This window comes from Octopus bimaculoides, chromosome 10 (genome assembly GCF_001194135.2).
Source record: "Octopus bimaculoides isolate UCB-OBI-ISO-001 chromosome 10, ASM119413v2, whole genome shotgun sequence".
NCBI classification, from domain to species: Eukaryota; Metazoa; Mollusca; class Cephalopoda; order Octopoda; family Octopodidae; genus Octopus; species Octopus bimaculoides.
Genome location: NC_068990.1, coordinates 16,494,990 through 16,515,420, shown reverse-complemented (window position 1 = coordinate 16,515,420; position 20,431 = coordinate 16,494,990). Strand labels below are relative to the sequence as shown.

The 20,431-nt window shown below is 36.6% G+C and overlaps 1 protein-coding gene across 6 annotated transcripts in view; it reads right to left on the bottom strand.

Moving 5' to 3' along the window:
- The window catches only part of LOC106879961 (monocarboxylate transporter 9), a 43,558-nt gene that overhangs the window by 2,303 nt on the left and 20,824 nt on the right, over positions 1-20,431 (bottom strand). For all 6 annotated transcript variants that reach the window (XM_014929739.2, XM_014929727.2, XM_014929732.2 and 3 more), the window contains exons 6-11: positions 12,410-12,533; positions 8,524-8,651; positions 7,408-7,528; positions 6,327-6,449; positions 4,543-4,752; positions 2,843-2,942 (exon numbers count right to left, since the gene is read on the bottom strand). In XM_014929739.2, the coding sequence (XP_014785225.1) occupies positions 2,843-2,942; positions 4,543-4,752; positions 6,327-6,449; positions 7,408-7,528; positions 8,524-8,651; positions 12,410-12,533 (806 nt within the window). The remainder of the gene's footprint in view (positions 1-2,842; positions 2,943-4,542; positions 4,753-6,326; positions 6,450-7,407; positions 7,529-8,523; positions 8,652-12,409; positions 12,534-20,431) is intronic.

The following is a 20,431-nucleotide window of genomic DNA, read 5'->3' as shown; positions in this document are numbered from 1 at the left end:
ATATATATATATATATATATATATATATATACACACACACACAAGGCAAAGTTGAAAACTACCCCCACTTTCACCAAAACTTTCTTTAGGTTGGCCACACTGCCTTCAGTGCTAAAAGTGGTACTCGTGGTTACAATAACTGAGGTTTGACCATGATTGCTCCAGTTTTCTTTGTGTTACAGACAGAGTAAACATGGCTGCTCCACTGGTAGTGTGTACCAAGGAAAAACAACACTGGCATTGGCCATGACTGTGATCTAACTTGGTTTGATGGGTCTTCTCAAGCATGACATATCTCCAAAGGTCTCGGTCGCTTGTCATTGCCTCTATGAGGCCCAACATTTGAAATGCTTCACCACCTCATCCCATGTCTTTCTAGGTCTACCTCTTCCACAGGTTCCCTCTACCATTAGAGTGTGACACTTCACACAGCTGTCCTTTTCCATATGCAGCACATGATCATACCAACGCAGTCATCTCTCTTGCACACCACATCTGATGCTTCTTATATCAACTTTTCTCTCAAGACACTTATACTCTGTCGTGCATGAACACTGACATTACACATCCAGCAGAGCATACTAGCTTCATTTCTTACAAGCCTACACATGTCCTCAGCAGTTACAGCTCATGTTTCACTGCCATGTAGCATGGCTGTTTGCACACAGGCATCATACAGTCTGCCTTTTATTTAGCAAGAGCCCTTTGTTACCAACAGAGGTAGGAGCTCTCTGAACTTATTCTAGCAGCTATGCTCTCAGAGCATCCACCCCTGCTGCTGATTTGGTCACCTAGGTAACTGAAGCTATCAACTACTTCTAGTTTTCTCCTCTGGCATGTGATGGAATGTATTTTCTGTACGTTTTTGGTATTTATTATACCAGTGCACCTTCCACACACAAAATCTATCTTCCCTGTTAACCTTTCTTTGATACTGCTGCACCTCTTATATGTCATGGGGAAATATTTCCTTGTTCAGAAAGGTGAGGCCTAGTATCAGGAAGGATGTCTTGCTGCAGTAAATCTGGCTCAATGAATTCTGTTTAACATATGCAAACATGGAAAAGTGGATGTTAAAACAATAATTATGATTGGTAGATTTAACTTGGTTGTATACTTAACCAGTTATCTGTTAACACCTGGCAACATAGGTACTTTTAGCAGAATCCACTCCATTGCAAGCTTTCAGGCCAGGTTTCTAGTTTGAGAACCTCTCTTCTTCCAGCAAAAACAAGGTACATGTTACCAAGCCAATCTCATTCATGGGCAATGGTTAGTTCTTTAGTGTAACCTGAATCAGATGGTTATTACAGATTTGATTATCTGCATGCAACTGGGGAAGCCATTTTACTGCAGGATTTCATTCTGCTATTATGTGGGTGTATGGCAAAGAGGTTAAGAAGTTAACTTTTTAACCGTAAATTTCCATATTCTTAGTGGTAAGCTTAACTAAGGTATCAAACTAAAAAACCCTTAGGTGGTAGATGTAACCCTTCACCCAGTTTAACATATGGCACATTAAGCAACGTTGTAAGTATTTGGGAGAGAAGGTATAATTGAAAGGACTCAGCCTTGTATGTCTGTGGAATACTCAACTACTCACACTATAATCCAGTAGGCAATCCTATTTACCAGACAAGTTGTATATTCATCATTACATCTAAAATGAATTCCAGTGGCATGGCTTGTGGTATGTGAACCACACAACACAGCCAGTTTATGTTTGCTGTGATCAACAATATGTTACATTTAAGGAAGTAGGTATAGAAAAAATCCATGCTATATGACTGGACAATTGGTGTGGCATAGCATAGGGTGTACAAACCACATAGGGCAGTCAAAACCTATGTTACACTACTGAAGTGTTCCATCCTCTCTCTTTGCAGTGAGTACACTGAAAGACTGCAATAAGTTTACAAGTGTCTGTGGAATACTCAGCCACTTTACACTATAACATATGGAGCATATTTGCATTGGACAATTGGAACCTTCATTTGGAGGAAACCAATAGGATCTCTCTAAATTGCCAACATGATATTAGAGTGAACTTGATGTCAGCTGAACAGACTGAGCCAAGTAGAGAGAGAAAATACAATGGCTATCCAAGTTGGAATTTCTAACCATGTGGTGCAGGTATAGCTTTGTGGTTAAGAAGTTTGCTTTCCAACCACATGATTTGGGGGTCAGTCCCTCTGCACAGCACCTTAGGCAAGTGTCATCTACTATTGTCCCAGCTTGACCAAAGCATTTCGAGTGGATTTCATAAACAGAAACTGAAAAACTAATCATTTATGAGAATGTGTGCGTGCGTTTCCTTCTCTTGACACCACACAATTGTTGTAAATGAGTATCCCTGTCATTCATTTCTAATATCTGTGTAAACATGTCTGGCCATGGGGAAATGTTATCTCTCATAGAAAATTTGAGGGTTAACTCAATAAACATCATTCGACTCATACGAGCATGGAAAAGTGGACATTAAAACAATAATAATGTGTATGTATTTTTACATAATGATATGATTTGCACATCTTTGAATGAGATTACATAAAATATTGAGACACATAAAAAAGTGTTGTATATAGAAACAATCCACACATGCCAAGATGAAGAAAACAAAAATCAGTGTTATAATATGTGCATTGTTCGTATCCAAAGACTGGGTTTCAAAGATAGGTGTTCACTGATGAGATGATACAATATCAAATGGTGATATCTCATACAGTGGACTCATTCAATTTCATGATGCCATGGGAAAAAGAAATTAAAATGGTAATGATTGTAAAGCTTTCTTTGTTGTGTGTAAGGTTTAAAAGAATCAATAGAGAATAGATAAACTTACAAACAGCTGCCATAGCACCAGAGAGAAGGAACATTCCATGCCATTCAAGAATTGGTTTCAGTTTGATTGCAAGTAAACATCCAACTGAACCACTAACTATCTGTAGAAAGAAGCAAGAGAATCATTATAAACCTCATCCAGATTATTATTCATTTTTAATTATTTTATACATTTTAATGGCATAGAAGTTAAAAAGGAAATATTAAAATTTTGCAAGACTAGTAGGTTGGGGGAGAAAAAAAAAGTAAAGTTATAGGTTGTCTTTAGACAAGAAACCTTTTAGGATACTTGAGTTCTTCATCAACATCATGTAACATCCATCTTCCATATTGGTATGGATTAGATGGTGTAACAAGATCCAAACCAATGAAATTACATTGAGTTCCTGTATCAACCTAGGCATGGTTTCTATGGCTGGGTGGCTTTCCTAATGCTTTACAGTGTGTACTGGGTACTCTTTTCATGTCACCAGCACTTGTGGTTGCTGAGTAACTTGCAAGACAAAGAAAAAGAAGCTCCCTTAACTAAGTGATACTCAGTAGGTGTGTGTGTGTGTGATTTGACTTCACTAAAAGCATCAGCAAAGGTACATGGCTTAGTGGTTAAGGTGTTGTAGTCATGATTGCTAGATTGTAGGTTCAATTCCCAACATGCCACCAAGATCAGGCAGCACATTATGTTCTTGAGCAAAACACCTCATTTCACATTGCTCCAGTTCCCCTTTCAATTAGTGGCGAATGTTGGCCTGCGTGCCTAGCCAGTGGGGTGGTATCTTTCAAATGATGCAAAGTGCATTTTGACCAGCAATATGTACCAACATGTAATAGTCTGGTCGGTCACATGATCATGTGAAAAGTATCAAGGGCCAGGTGGTAGTATTAAATAAAACAATGGTTTAAAGCTAATACTCAAGATCATGTAGAAAGCATTCATCACAGTACCACAGTTTCAATTCTATCCAGTTCTGCTTACAAGATTTGCATCAATTTGAGACTACAGTCAAAGACACAATTGTGAAGAAAATTTCTTAAGCAAGGAAGCACACATACACACACACACCTGTGTACAATCACCGTCATTTTACATCTATTTTTCTATGCTGGTATAAGTTGGGTGATTTGATAGAATCCAACAGGCCAGAGAACCATGTCTTGCTCCAATATCTCAGTTTTGGTATGGTTTCTACAATTGGATGCATTTCCTAACACCAACCACTTGCAAAGTGTACTGGGTATATTTTTCATTGCACTAACACTACAGACGTTGTTTGGGTGTCAGCAAGACTAAAGAACTCTCTCAAGCCATGTTGTTTGGAATAAATATCATAAGGTACTTTGTCCTATGCTAGGGTGCAGGCATGACTGTGTGTTTGAAATTCTTTCTCCTCAACTATTTGCATGACACTTTGGACATGTGTCTTCTACTCTAGCCCCAGGGTGATCAAAGTCTTGTGAGAGGGATTTGACAAAAAAAAAGTTGAAAGAAGCCCGTTGTATATATATATATATATATGTGTGTGTAAATATATGTTTGTATGTATCCTTGTCTTGACATCATGGGATAGTTGTAAACTTGTCGCCATATTCAAGCAATGTTCATTTCCAGGAGGACAGCATGTAAATGAAACTATAAGCCACAAGCTGAAATGAGAGAAACTTTGTAAACATGAACTACATCAAAGAAATGAAAGAATTACTTACATGTGTAGAGAACAGCATTCCATAAATGATTAAATAATATCTCTTTCCAAAATAGCGATGTGTTGCTGCTGGTAATAGAGCAAAGGTACCAGGAAATGTGAGGTATAAAAGAACGACCCATAGACTGTACATATACTTGCCTCCCAGTTCAGTCAGGCTTAAACTACACAGCAAAACTGCGAGAATAATTGACAAGATCAGCATGGCCCACTAAAATAAAAAAGTTTATAAACAATTAATATATACACCTGTCTACACATATACACACACGCAATCTTTATATAATCTATGATAACTCCTTAGTCAGGTTCCATACAAAAGAAAGAAAAGCTCTCTGGTCTTCTGAATGACTGGTCTGTAGTTCTTTCTGTCTAATATGGAATCAGTTGTTAACTATTGTTATTATCACTGTGGATTTTCATCTCTCTGAACAGCCTTTTAGTAGAATGTCTGTAGAGCCAGTTCCAGTGAAGATCTTATCCTATATCACACATCAATGCTCTAGTTCTTGAGAACACTGGCAAAAGCAATGCAGTTGCCTATGTTATCAATAAAGCTTTAGACCAGGCCTGGCCAACTTGAATTACATTGCGGGTCACTTTAATCACAAAGCTTTTTGAGAGCTGCTTGTATACTTTATGCACTAATAGTCAAATAATCAAATTACAGAATTAAGAGTTTTTCATACTTTTCGTTTGCTTAAAATTGAAAGCATTTTGCTTTCTCATGCTATTATTACAATAATGAATGAATGATCGATCATTGATTCAACATGAAATATTATCATTGCAAAAACAGTAGTATCTTTCTTTTTTACTTTTCATTACAATCTTTAATTTTTGATAAAAGTTTTAAAATGTTTGTTTAAATAAACCCATTTCAAGAAATTATCAAGTGGGCCGCATGCAGCCTATGGGCCTTAAGTTGGCCAGCCCTGCTTTAGATCATATGTGCTGAAGATCTAACAAGCTTTTCAACAATCAGTCATTGCCTAAAATCAGATCTTTCCTAACGGGTCATTCTATCATATCCATAGTGTTTACACAAAGCTCTTTCTCACTTCATCTTTATCAATGCAGGTGTTTTGTGAATCTTGGTCATCTTTCTCTTCTTATCTTTATTCATGAATCAACTCACTACAGAGTTTCCTATGTAGATGGCACTGCTCATAATTTGAGACACATATCACCTTAATACTGTGCTATAATTACTTCTTCTAATTTTTTTTCTAATGGGTGTATGAAAATTTTGTCCTTTCTTTGAAAGTATGAGCACATCCATGCAAGTAAGTGTCTTCAATTAAAAAAAAACAAAACAAACAATTTCGTATTGCAAACTTTGTGTTGCACACAGTTTTACCTTTGTATGCTATTCATAAAATGTGTGGGTGTGTGCACACAACTGCATAACTAAGAAGGACCATTTCTAGCCATCATACTATCAGTGAACAAAACACTGCTTTGTAAACCTCTTACAATAGGTATGGACATATGATACACATGGATGAGAACTGTTTAAAGTGCTGATCACTTAATGTGGATGGAGCTTGCAGAAAAGGGAGACTCAGGAAAACATGGGATGAAGTGGGGAAGGCTGATCTCGACACATTGAACATCATGGAGGAAATGACAAAGGACTGGAAAGACTGACAATATGCAGTTCTTAATAAGACCCACCCACTTTGATGAAACTTGAGATCCTGGAAGTAGTAGCAACAGAGATAAAAGAGAGCACAAAAAGACAAAGAGGAGACAGATTTTGTCATTATTAATGAAAGTAATTACCTTGAAAGATATTTTATCACCAATAAATCCCCACATTAGTCTGGAGATAGCATTACCAACGCTTCCCAGAGCACCAGTCATAGCGAGAAAATAATCATCGTGAATAAATGTCTGACCATAGGCCTGAAAATTAACACAGATATTGGTTAAGGAAATATTAAGTAGAAAGTCCTTTATTGCTTTTGTTTAATTTGTCAAATCATGCATAATGAGTGAATGTGCTTGTTTGTTTTATGTCTGTTTTTCCACACTCTAGCAGAGTTAGATCTTACAGCTGGATCAATGATCTTCTGGTCCTTAAATATTACCTGCGTTTCAGGTTTTGAAGGTGCAAAGCAAGTGAATGTGTTGTTGACAGGAGAAATGACAATAATTATAACACTGCTTGCATCTGTCATTTAGCACAATTGTATACACACACATTTATAAAATATATGATGGACTTCTTTGTCTCCATTTACCAAACTCACTTGTAAGGTTTTAGATGCTTGGGCCTATAATAGGAGGTACTTGCTTAATGTGCTGCACTGTGGGTCTGAAATTGAAACAGTGTGGTTGGGAAGCAAATTTTTTAATTACAGCCTTGCTTGTGTATTTTAGTATGCGTACATATGTGGTTGGTTGAGATGACAGCCACCTCTCACTAGTCATGTCTTATTTCTTTCTGTTAAAAAAACATTGTTCTCACCTCAGTTTACATCATAAAGCCTAACTGCATGTAACAAATAGAAATAAAAACTTCAAAAATGACCTAAGAGAATTTATATGTTCACTTGGCTGCTAAAAATAACAGTCAAATCTTCAAGTCATACTCTACACATGGGGTTAAAAATACGATGTGACAGCTACGAAGCTAAACAAGACTAACAAACTTCTTAACCATTCAGCCATTACATCCCTACACCTCTGGATATACTATGACAAAAAGAAGCAGTGGAGATGCTCACAAATGAAATGCTTTTAATCATGGATCTCTTCAATCAGAGCATCTTAGAACAAAACAACAATTTATAGATGAAGATATTTCTAGGAATCAGAGCATCATGAGAATACAAAATATGTGAAAGCCTTATTACATTACCTTGTATAATGATGAGAAGAAATCTGTGCTTTGGTTTAAGAAGAGCAATATCAACCAGAGGAGGTAGAACTGCCGTGTCTTTAATGCCATTTTTGGTGTTATTTCTCTCTCTTCTGATTCCCTTGAGAAAGAAGTAATAGTAATGATAGTAGTAGTAGTAACAGCAGCAGCATCAATGGTGGTGGTGTTTGTGGCTATTGTATCAAAATGGAAATGGTATAGTAGAGGTGATGATTGTGTGATGGTAGCATAGTACAGCAGTGGTGATTGCCAGGGTAGTGTCAGTACTATGATTATAGTTGTAATAGTATATATGGTGATGGTCGTAATGGGCAATATAGTAATAGTTGTTGTAAAAGTAGTCCTAGAAGTAGTGATAATAGTATGGTGATTGTGGTGGTTGTAATAGTTACTAATGGATTCAACAGTTAATGAGCTAACAATGGGCTTTCTATGTGGCCCCTAAATCTCCCACAAATCACATTACCACTTTAAAAAATAAGGATACCTTCAACAATGTAGCCCTAGGATATGGCCATGGTTGGAACGCATTTAGTCATAATGCTGACAACAACAATGAAGAAGCAAAGTGTTTTTTCTTTCTTTATCATTTAATCAGAGGAAGAACAACAATGATCACAGACATATTAGTTCTACCCAAACTGGGTGGATTAGGTTAGCATAGTCAAGTTGCCATACTTAATATGTCAGATTTTCCAATCTGAAATTCTGCAGATAAAGGTTTTAGAGATGGAGAGCAAAGAGACAAAGAGAGGGTTCTTGAGAAATTAATTGCCACATAAAAAACACTCAGTACACTCTGCAAAGTGGTTGGTCTTATGAAGGTCATCAAGCTATAGAAACCATGTCAAAACAGAAAATGGAGCCTGGTGTAGTACCCTGGCCATACCAGCTCCTGTTGAATCATGCAACCTATGCCAGCATGGAAAATGGGCATTAATTAATGAAGATGATGATGATAGTGTAGTGTGTTTCTGAATGCATACCATACCTCATTGGAAATATATAAAATATATAGTAGTGCAAGGTATTTCTAGAAACATACTCTACCACATAGAAAATATTATAAATAATAAATATATCTTCATTACTTACTTCTTAGTTTCAGGCTTCTGAATTAACTGCCGGTCGTATTCTATATGCTCTTCATCCTCATCTTCTTCCTCTTCATTTTCATCATAATTAGCATTTTTGGTTAATGGTAGCAAGATGGTATCAGGGATCTAAATTGAAAAAAATATATATCTTCATTGCATTTTGTAAACCCTTAAATTATTGGTTTGTGCGACCACCACCAAAGACTTAGTAGCTGTGTTATGCATCTGAGATAAACCAGGCCAGTGAACTCCATCCCTCCCCATGTTATAGTGTATCTGAGTACTGTATACAATAAGCCCTTTATCCCTCTGTGAATGATGGTACCTATTAACCCTTTCTCCCCAAGATCCAGGCTTTGTGCCTATATTAGGAACAATTTTAAGGTGATGTGCTGGCAGAATTGTTAGGGCATTGAACAAAATGTCTAGAACTGTTTCCTCCAATTCATTGTTCCGAATTCAAATTTTGCTCACATCAACTTTGCTGGTCAAATGCTGGGGTCATTAACTGACAAATCCACTTCCCCTAAAACTGCAGGCTCTGTGTCAAAATTTGAAAGTTTCCTTATCATACTATACATGAGAGTAGATTGACTCAGTATCACACATGAATGAAATACTAAGTCAACAAGGGTCTCAACTTAATGAGTAGATTAACAGAATTGTTAGCAAGTCAGATAAAATGACTATAATATTTAATTGTTTCCTTTTATGTTCCAAATTAAAATCAACTTTATAGAAGTTGAGTAAGTAAAGTACAAACCAAATATTAAGTCAATTTAATATTTTTTATAAAAGATTCTAGTTGTGACTAGAATTGTAGATATAGATGTATCATCTTGTGGCATTTACATATTTGCAGTTATGTGAACTGAAACACCAAAAGTTATATCTTGATCACAATCACATGTAATACTAATGACAACACATGAGCTACCACCCATTTCCCTTTGGCTAGTAATCAGTCATACTATTAACTCATTAAATTGATAAGTTGTTCATAATCCCTCAATTACTGGTAGAGTTTAGCAGTACAATCAACTATCACTAAATTTAGAATTTTTGCCTTGGGCAAAAGATGTCCAACTGTTTTACTCTTTTGATACCAATCCATTTGAGACTTCTCTTGGTTCTATGATACAAACTTTCTGTTTTAAAGTGATCATCATCATCATTTAACATCTGCTTTCCATGCTGGCATGGGTTGGACAGTTTGACTGAGGACTGGCAAACCAGGAGGCTGCACAAGCTCCAATCTGATCTGGTAAAGTTTCTACAGCTGGATACCCTTACTAACGCCAACCACTCAGAGAGTATAGTGGGTGCCTTTTACGTGCCACCAGCATGGGGGCCAGTCAGGTGGCACTGGCATCGACCATGCCCAAATGGTACTTTTTACATGCCACCAGCATGGAAGCCAGTCAGAAATTTAAATTTTCTACCAAAGTTTCATGTTAACTTATGTTCCAAATATCATCTTAATGCTGACAATGTCATTTTACTAAATTCCATATTATTTTCAAAATTAATTGAATCCAAGGCAAATTTGGTAACAAAAGGGTTAACCCCTTAACATTTGAAGTAATGCAATATATTTATGTCAAGCACACAAACCAATGATGACTAAAGCAATGGCTGTCTGCTGACATCATTCAGAGCCTGAATTGATGTGTGCTTTTACACAAAAAGTCTATTGAGAAATTTTCCTCTGAGCAATGAATGTCTCTCATGTTCAGGAGAATGTAAAATATAGATGAACACTATATATGTTCATGTTAACTGTATCTGTTTTTACAGACATATTAATGACTTTTAATACCAAAAGGTCCAAGACTGGAACTATGATATAAATTTCATGTTTTAAAGTTCTAAATTAAAACCCTCAGTCAAAATTTCATGTTATTTTATAAACACAAACTTAATGATAACAAAGTTATTTTAGTAAATGTTCAAAATTAATTGAAGCAAAGTAGTGTATTTTGACAGAAACATGGTAAGAAAAGGGTTTAAAGAAACCTATATTCAAAAGCATCCCAGACTGTTGTCAAAACAATTTAACCCTTTTACAGATGTTAAATGATGATACCAACCCACCTGAGATTGCTTTTGGTTCTTTAACACAAACTTCTGATTCCAAAGTAATCAAAAGTAAATATTTTTCTTCCATCAGAATTTCACGTTAATTTATGTTCCAAACATCAATTTAATGATGACAAAATTATTTTACTAAATTCTTTGTTATTCTAAAAATTAAATGACACACAAAAGCAGTGTATTTCAACAGAAATCTGGTAACAAGAGAATTAATGGGAAATAACTTCTAGTTGGTTCTAGTATAATGGTATTAAGCAGAAAAATAAATACCCCTGTTCCCTTGAAGAAGAGACTAAGCCTATGCCAAGTAAGATAGGACATCTTTTTAGATGCAGGTATAATAGGCATCAAAATCTGTTATGAAAGTAGCTGTTCAGAAATTGAGTTTTATGATTAATTTTTTCTGCCACTTAATACATGTCATTTTATTTATAGCTCAGAAACCCTTCAAACTCAGTAATACATTAACAGAATTCTAAAAGCAAAATTAAATAAGTCTAGGTAGCTGCACAGTTATTTTCACTCAATATTTCATTAGTTTTTTTTCCATTTGTTTTTTTTCCATGGTTAGAAGGATATATTATTGAAGTATTGTTTTACTACTGGATGCCAATTTCTTTGCTAACCCTAACCTGTTTTTCAAGTAATGGATTTCTTATTTCACATGTCTTCAAAGGTATGATGAAGCATGGGAACAATTTGACGACAGAAGGGATAACAACTTGTAGCCTGCAACTTTTGTAGAGCACAAATCTAAAATACACAAACACAAATGTATGGTTTCATATATATAAATATATACACATACACACAATATATATATATACATACACACGCACACACTTGAGACAAAAGTTGGGCATAAGAGGCATCAGATGTGGTGTGCAAGAGAGACGACTGCGCTGGTATGGTCATGTGATGTGTATGGACAAGGACAGCTGTGTAAAGAAGTGCTGATCTCTAGCTATGGAGGGAACCTGTGGTAGAGGTAAACCCAGCAAGACATGGAACGAGGTAGTGAGGCATGATCTTCAAACTTTGGGCTTCACAGAGACAATGACTAGTGATTGAGATCTTTGGCGATATGCTGTGCTTGAAACCCATCAAGCCAAGTGAAATTGTAGTTGTGGCTGATGCTGGTGTCACATAATTGGCATCCATGCTGGTGGCATGTAAAAAAGCACTTTTTGGGCATTGGGCCCCATGGAGGCAAAGTGGCCAATGCCAGTGGTATGTGAAAAGCACTTTTCATGTGTTGGGCTTTACGGAGGAAATGACAAATGTCTGAGATCTTTGGCATTATGCTGTGCTTCAGAAGAAGACCCATCAAACCAAGTAAAATCACAGTCATGGCGGATACTGGTGCCACACAAATGGCACCCATGCCAGTGGTATGTAAAAGCACCTATTACACTCTTGGAGTAGTTGGCATTAGGAAGGGTACTCAGCTGTAGAAACCATGCCAAATCAGACTGGAGCCTGATGCAGCTTTCCAGCTCTGGTCAAACCGTCCAACCCATGCCAGCATAGACAACAGATGCTAAATGATGATGATGGCATTACACACACAACAAACTTTCAGTTTCTGTCAAACAAATCCACTCTTAAAGCTTTGGTTGGCCTGAAGCAATAGTAGAAGACACTTGCCCAAGGTGCTGTACTGTCGGACTGAACCTGAAACCACATGGTTGGAAAGTAGTGAATTTCTTAATCACACAGCCTTGCCTCTGGTAAAAACGGTTAAGTCAAACTAAACACTGAAAAGTTAAAGAACAAAAGAAGACAAATACCTTCTCTTCTGAGGGTGGTGTGCAGTTTAACATGCCACCAACAAAGGTGAAAATGGAGAAAATAATTCCCAGAACTAAGAAGCAGTTTGGTATCCGATCAAGGAGCTCTTTCTGAGAGAAATAACTGAAAAGGAAGTGAAAAAGCATAGATAAAGTAACATGAAGCAAGAATATAACAGGAGATACACCCCATCATCATTGCAATCCATCAGAATTAAAGATATTCTTCACATAAACTTCATCAATATATCATAATTATCTTCATCACTAAAACAACCATCATTGCCATCACGACTACCATTATCACAACAACCAATGCTATCATCATCACCGTAACTTCCACTATCAACACATACCGTCAGTCATAACCATCATCATTATCATAATCATCACCTCTTATCATACAGATTGCATTTTTTTCACACAAAACCATCATCATCAACTAAACACTCATTTAACAAAATACAATTAATGACCACAACAGTCAATTGATGTAACTTGAGCTGAGTAAGATGAGGTCAGTTTGAACAATTATATTTATACATATGGATTTAGATTATATAAAGCATTAATATAAAACTGGACAGTTCTCTTTACACAGCTGCAGTTATGTATGCATGTATGTATGCATAAAAATACACAAATGCACTCAATGTATCTTGGAAATTCATGTATGCCATTTCATGCCATGGGCTTTTAACACATTGATGGAGTCATAGGGACATTTTAAATCTTGCAGAACTTGTTCCTCTTCAAATCCTTGTTAATTTCTTCCAGAAGGATAAAAAAAAAAGAAAGTGACAAAACAACATCAGGTATTTTATTTACTGACCCCCAATTAGAAAGATGAAGTTGATGGTATTTGAACTCAGTGCACAGAGAGCTGGAAGAATTACTACAATCACTACCTTATGCTCTAACAACTCAGCCAATTAGCCACAAACATACACATGTAAACTTACATGTATATAAATCCCCCCCCCCCTATATATATCTCATCATCATTGTTTTTAACATCCACTTTTCCATGCTTGAATGAATCAGACAGAATTCATAACACTCACAAGAGAACACTGCCATAAGGGCTTCTAGTTTATCCACCTTTCTCATGCAATGTGAAAACTAGCATGGGAAGTGCCTTCCCTAAATTAGTGGATAAGCATTTTACACAGGGCCATATGTATAGGAAAATATTCAAAAGGTATAATTTAAGGATCTCATTCAGTTGTACATCTAATGTAAAAAAACTATCACAGAATGACCCAAGGTCCTGAGCAGAGGCAGGATGTTCATGTGGGGTTGATAGTGAATGTCAAAGCAACATAAAGCAAAAGTGATGTCATCCAACAACCCACAAACACACACATGATGGGGCAGGCTAAATAATCACAGATACACTTAGAATCCAGGAGAGGTGCATTGTTACAAAGTTAATCAATTATATTGTGGCAATTAAAAGAAGGAACATTACAAAACCAACAAAAAACTGCTAGAATGGCTTAGACTATTTCTGAATGGAAGTAGACATTGCAAACTTTGCTTGACAGATGAGAGAATCATTTTTTAAAAAAATAATAGAAAAAAATCACACAATCTAGATGCTTCCCGAACTCAAAAAGTGAAATATTTGAATGCTTCCCTCATGAATGGAAATGTGTTTTGGCAAAATGGTCATCCTCATTTTTAAACTAGAGAACAGACATGTACACACATATAGCTGATACTCTTCAGCCATGACTCTTCACCCATTGATCCATGGGAGGCAATTTTACCTTCCTGCCTGTAAACACAATTTATCATTACAGTTCTTTTTATCAACACTGAGCCAACCAAGACTATATATTTACCTCCAGCATGAAAGAGGCTTTGCACTTTCAGTTGACATGTCTGAGAAGTTGTCACTATTGCCAAGTACAATAGTTTCTGTGAAATTGTCAGTAAAATTCTAACCAGTTATATACCATAACTAGTCATATCCTGCTCAGCAATTTAAATATATAACTGCTCTGCTTCTCTTTTAGAGTGGTTATTTTTTCCTGACTTATGGACAACTATCTGATTACACACACACACACACACACACACACACACACACACTGTAGGCTTCCTTCAGTTGCTGTCTTCCAAATCAAGGATTTGGTTGGCCCAGGACTATAGTAGAAGAGCCTTGCTCAAGGTGGCATGTAATGTGACTGAACCTAAAACCATGTGGTAGGGAAATGGAATAAAGATAAACAAAACATCTGAAAGAATGTTGCATAAAAACCACCTTTGTATTTTCCCATAAAAATTTGAAGCAAACAATTCTTGTCATGGATGTCACCAAAGATCATTCACTGATGTGACTGCTAAAGAAGGTAGTAATTCTGACCTTTCCAATTATAGTTATAATACATTCACATAGGGTGCATCTTCAGCCCAGAACTGTCATTTTGTCCAGAGAATAGATCTGTTGAAAGCTATCGAGAAACATACAGCCAAATACCCCATCAGTCACTTACCATACCTTCAACATATCGCTTCTTTGAGCATTGACATATTAAAGTTTTGACATCAAGCAGCTGACTTGATAGAAGCCCACAAGATTATCCACTCACTTTCCAAAAACAACTTTGGCCACCTTTTTGAATTAAGTACTTCTACCATTTTATGGACAAGCTTCTAAAATCAAAGAACAGTGCAACACACATGACTTCTGGAAATGTGTTTTCACACTCAGGATTCTTGAGCATGAAAAACACTACCCCCATCGATTATTAACTGTTGGGACATAGTATTCTTCAAAAATTCCATACTTCTTGAAATTCACCACTACTATTCCTAATGTGCCTATGCACCTTTTCCTTTTTATGGCTTTTTCACTGTTCACTTTTCTATCTTTCTGTCTTTAATTCTGTGTATTATGCATGTTGTCTTTCTTTACTTGACTTATATGTTCATACAATCTAAAAACCATCCTCCTAATTTATGTTCCAAACACCAGCTTAGTAATGACAAAGGTATTTAACTAAATTTATTATTTAAAAAAATTAATTGTAACAAAACCACAATACTCCTACAGATATATAATATCAAAGGGATATATAATATCAAAGACATCTCAGCCAAAACAATTCAGTTATTTTTTCATTTAATCATTGTAAATCACAGACTACATCATCCAATGATGGTAGGACATGACTTCCATTTTGATACCAACACACTGCTCCAGATTCAATGATACATACTTCTTGCTTTAAAGTGAACTAAAATATAACCCTCCTTCAAAATTCTAGGTTAATTTATATTCCAAATATCAGCTTGATAATGATCAAATTATTTTACCAAATTCATTATTTTAAAAATTAACTGAAATAAAAGTGTATTTCAACAGAAATATAGTAACAAAAGTCTTAATAACTGAAATAGTTATATATTTTTCAAAGTGTACAAGCCAAAAGGAGATCTGAATGAGTGTCCCTGCCTACATTTCTGCAGGTGTGTGTGTGTGTGTGTGTATTTACATATACAGCTGTAGCTGTGTAAACAGAACTAGCATGTAAAGTACTTTCATATTACAAACACGAGTTTCTGCTTTGTAAGAATTCTTCACGAATATCAGTAATTTGAGAACATGTAGGCAAGTTGACATATATTTATTCACTCTCATATGATATTTTCAATGCTACCATAAAATATCAACATCACCATTGTTTTACTGTCAACTTTTTCATGCTTGCATGGGTCAAATGAGAGCATGTTCAAGCAGAGATTTCTGAGGCCAGAGACCCTTCCTGTCACCAAACCTCATTTGTTTCAAGGGAAGTAATAATCTCCTAGTCCATCAAAAAACAGCCTGGACATGTTGAAACAAATATGACACTGTTTTTGAATGAGCTTTCTTTTTTTTTTCACTATTTACAACATGTCAAGACCTGTTAGAAAGCTTAAGCATGTTTCCATGGTGAACTGCAAGCAAACTATTTATAATCAATGAATGATCACACATACAGATGAGAAATGCAAACTCTCTCTCACTCACACGAGCTTCTTTCAGTCTTCTGTCTATCAAATCCATTCACAAGGCTTTGGTCAGCTTGGGCCTATGCTGGCCACAGTACAAGAATTTCAGGTTTGCTAGTCTACTCATCCTGTAAGTGATACTGTCAGCCTTGCAGACTACCCCAGACAACTGAACAGGATTACCATTATATTGTACTATCTTTAAATTGATGAATATTATCCAAATGTTATCTCTTGATTGACTGATTGTTCATCTCCATGCTCGACGGGAGACTCATCTGGCCAGAAATCCAAATCTTATATCTCCTCCCTGATTAGTGAAGTGAAAAGGAATACAGAATATTATCTTAAGCAATTATTTAATTGATTAAATTTTCTTTCCTTTAATCAAAGAATGCTTAACATTCATATGTAGCTGCTAATTTAATCTGGTTGGATCTTATCATTATGACATAGTCAAGACACAAGAGTCTGTTTCATTACATTAAATTAAATTTTTAACTTTAGAGAAGCTGGAATAAGGAAGGTATATCATTCATAGTGTAACAATAGTGTAAAACACGCATGCACGCACGCACACACACACACACACACACACACACGTGTGTATATATATATATATATATATATATACACACATACACACTTTAAAATAATAAAATGAAAAAAATTTACATACAGATGTTTTTATCTAAAGACATGTTTCATGTTGCAAGATAGTATGTGAGAGAGTATCATGATGTCATAGGAAAAAAAAGTATCCGCATGGATGATGGCTCACTTGCATTTAATGAGGCAGCACGGAGAGAGACTTGGAGACACCACTATGAAAGGTTGCAAAACGAAGAGAATCAATGGGAGAAAGAGAGTGTGCTGAATACATGAAAGAGTCATACGCAATGACTGGGGTGTAGCAGCACCATAGTCACTTGCAAGGAATGAAGCTAGTATGCTCCGCTGGATATGTAATGTCAGTGTGCATACACGACAGTGTGTAAGCACCCTGAGAGAAAAGTTGGACATAAGATACATCAGATGTTGTGTGCAAGGGAAATGACTGCACAGTTATGGTCATGTGTTGCATATGGATAAGGACAGCTGGATGCAAAAGTGCCACATCCTAGCAGCAGAGGGAACCTGTGGAAGAGGTAGGTAGACCCAAGAAGGCCTGGGATGAGGTGGTGAAGTATGACCTTCAAACATTGGGCCTCACCGAAGCGATGACAAGTGATTGAGACCTTTGGAGATATGCTGTGCTTGAGAAGACTCAGCAAGCCAAGTGAGACCGTAACCATGGCCTATGCCAGTGCAACATAACCAGCCCATTTAAGAGGACCCTTCAATCATTGGGCAATAAACTGTGCTTGCGAAGACCTGTTGAAGTAAGTCTTTGTCGTGGCCGATTGGCACGTATAAAGCATCATTCGAACATGGTCAATGCCAGTGCTGGCTGACTGGTCCCGTGCTGGTGAAACATAATAAGCATCATTCAAGTGTGGTCATTGCCAGTGCTGCCTGACTGGCCCCCATGCCGGTGGCACGTAAAAAGAACCATTCGAGTGTGGCCAATGCCAGTACTGCTTGGTTGGCCCTTGTGCCAGTGGCATGTAAAAAGCACCCACTACACTCTTGGAGTGGTTGGTGTTAGGAAGGGCCCCCAGTTGTAGAAACATTGCTAGATTGGATTGAAGCCTGGTGCAACCTTCTGGCTTGCCAGCCCTCAGTCAAACCATCTAACCCATGCCAGCATGGAAAGTGGACGTTAAATGAAGATGATGATTCAAAATTATATATAGAAAATCCTACATACAGCTGTTTTCCTACACAATTCTTTAATTTCAGAAATAAAATTCCATATATGATACCAGTGAATTGTGTATATCCTCAGGGAAGATTTCTAAAGGAAATTTAACATGAATTTGAGGAAAGCTTCAGTGCAATAAAGGAAATACTAACACAATTGGATCATCGTACTACTATATTCCTGAAGGGTGACTTCAACTTCCCTAACATCAGGTGGCCTGAGGGCAATATAACCCCAGGAATGACACACAAAGAATGAAATCAAGCAGAATCTCTACTTTATCTTACAAAAATGCTATTCACGAAGCAAAACATTACTCTCTCTAACCAGGCACAAAAATATCTTGGACCTCTGTTTTACAAACAATGTGGAAATTATCCACAACGTAAATATATCACCAACAATATTCTCAGACCATAACATGATTGAACTGACAATGTATGGCCCGGAATTAACTAAAGATAGACTCTGCACAGATGGCGCTCAAACCCTATCCAGCCTAAATTTCTATAAGGTTGACTGGAAGTCACTTGAAAAACAGATACTCCAGCTTCTCTGTGAAACACATAGATATGAAACTCAATAAATTCATGTCAATAATGTGAGCTATATGCATTAAATATGTCCCAGAGAAGGGAGCCAACACATACAAAAACATTCTCCAAGACTGGAGAATACTCATGTGGTGGAGAATAAAGATCTCAAATCATTTAAACAAACACTTTAATGACAATGTGAAATCCCACCAGACAGAGGAACTCTGAGATAGAAAATAAGCTCAAAATTTCCCATGAAAAAGAAAAAGAAGAAAGAGAAACCTGGGCAGTCAAAAATATAAAAAGAAATCCTAAAGCCTTCTACATATTGGCAAAGAAGTCTGCCTCAGTATGTTATAAGATAGGGCCACTATTTGATAAAAATGGCTCACTAACTGCAGACCCGAGGAAGATAAGTGAAGCACTAATAAACAATTCCAAAGTGTTTTCATTTCTCTACTGGAGAATATGCAAACAAACAAGCTGAAGGAGTTTTTCAATGTAACAAATCTATTCAGAAAAGAGGCAACCATCGATTACATCAACATGACAGAAGAGGATGTCATATCAGCCATTGATGAGATCAGATCAAACTAAGCAACAAGCCCAGATGGACTCCTGGCTGTTCTCTTAAAGACATGTAAAAAGGCTCTTGCAAAACCACTGCAGATACTCTTTCAGAGTTTCCTTGCATGTGGTAAACTTCCCAACATGCTAAAAGAGGGTATAATATGCCCTATCCATAAAGGAGGGAGCAGAGCAGATGTCAAAAATTACAGGCCCATCTTTCTGACCTCACATGTTAGCAAGACAATGGAAAGCATTGTCAGAAAAATGCTGATGACGATCCTAGAAAACAACCTTCTCACAAAATGCAACATGGCTTCTGTCCAGGGAGGAGCTGCCTCACATAGTTGCTGCAGCACTTTGATTGGGTACTGAAGCAGCAGCTAAACCAGTCAACTGTAGACATGATATACCTTGACTTTGCCAAGGCTTTTGACAAGGTTGATCATGGCATGATATGTCACAAGCTTTGAAACCTTGGTATTACCGAGAAACTGGAAGAATGGCTGCATGATTTTCTGAAGGGCAGGAGTCAGATGGTTGTAGCCAATGGTGCTCCCTCTGAAGAGACACCAATTCTCAGCAGAGTTCCACAGGGAACTGTACTGGGGCCACTACTATTTGTGGTGACCCTCTCAGACATGCCCTCTGCCAAACAGTCAGCCAACCTGACCAGTTATGCTGAAGACAAAAGTATTACAGGTAGTTAGGAATCCAGAGGATATAAAACTGCAAAATGACCTGAATGAAACCTACAAATGGGCTAACAAAAATCCTAAGATGTATAATTGAACATTTTATGTAATATGTTTATTAAACAATAAAAAGTACTATTTGATTTGCGTCAGTTTCTTATTTCAAAATTGCATTTAAAGGCAAAATTGACATATTTTTGTAAGGACGGAAAAAAAAAAAAAATTTAATCAGGGCATTTCTGAACTCAGCATGTTAGGATGAACTGTAAAAAGCAATATAACTAAAAATCTTTGGAAAATGTTTGCCAGTGTACGTATATTTATACGTATATATAGTTTTATATATATCATCATCGTTTAACGTCTGCTTTCCATGCTAGCATGGGTTGGACAAAATATATATATATATATATATATA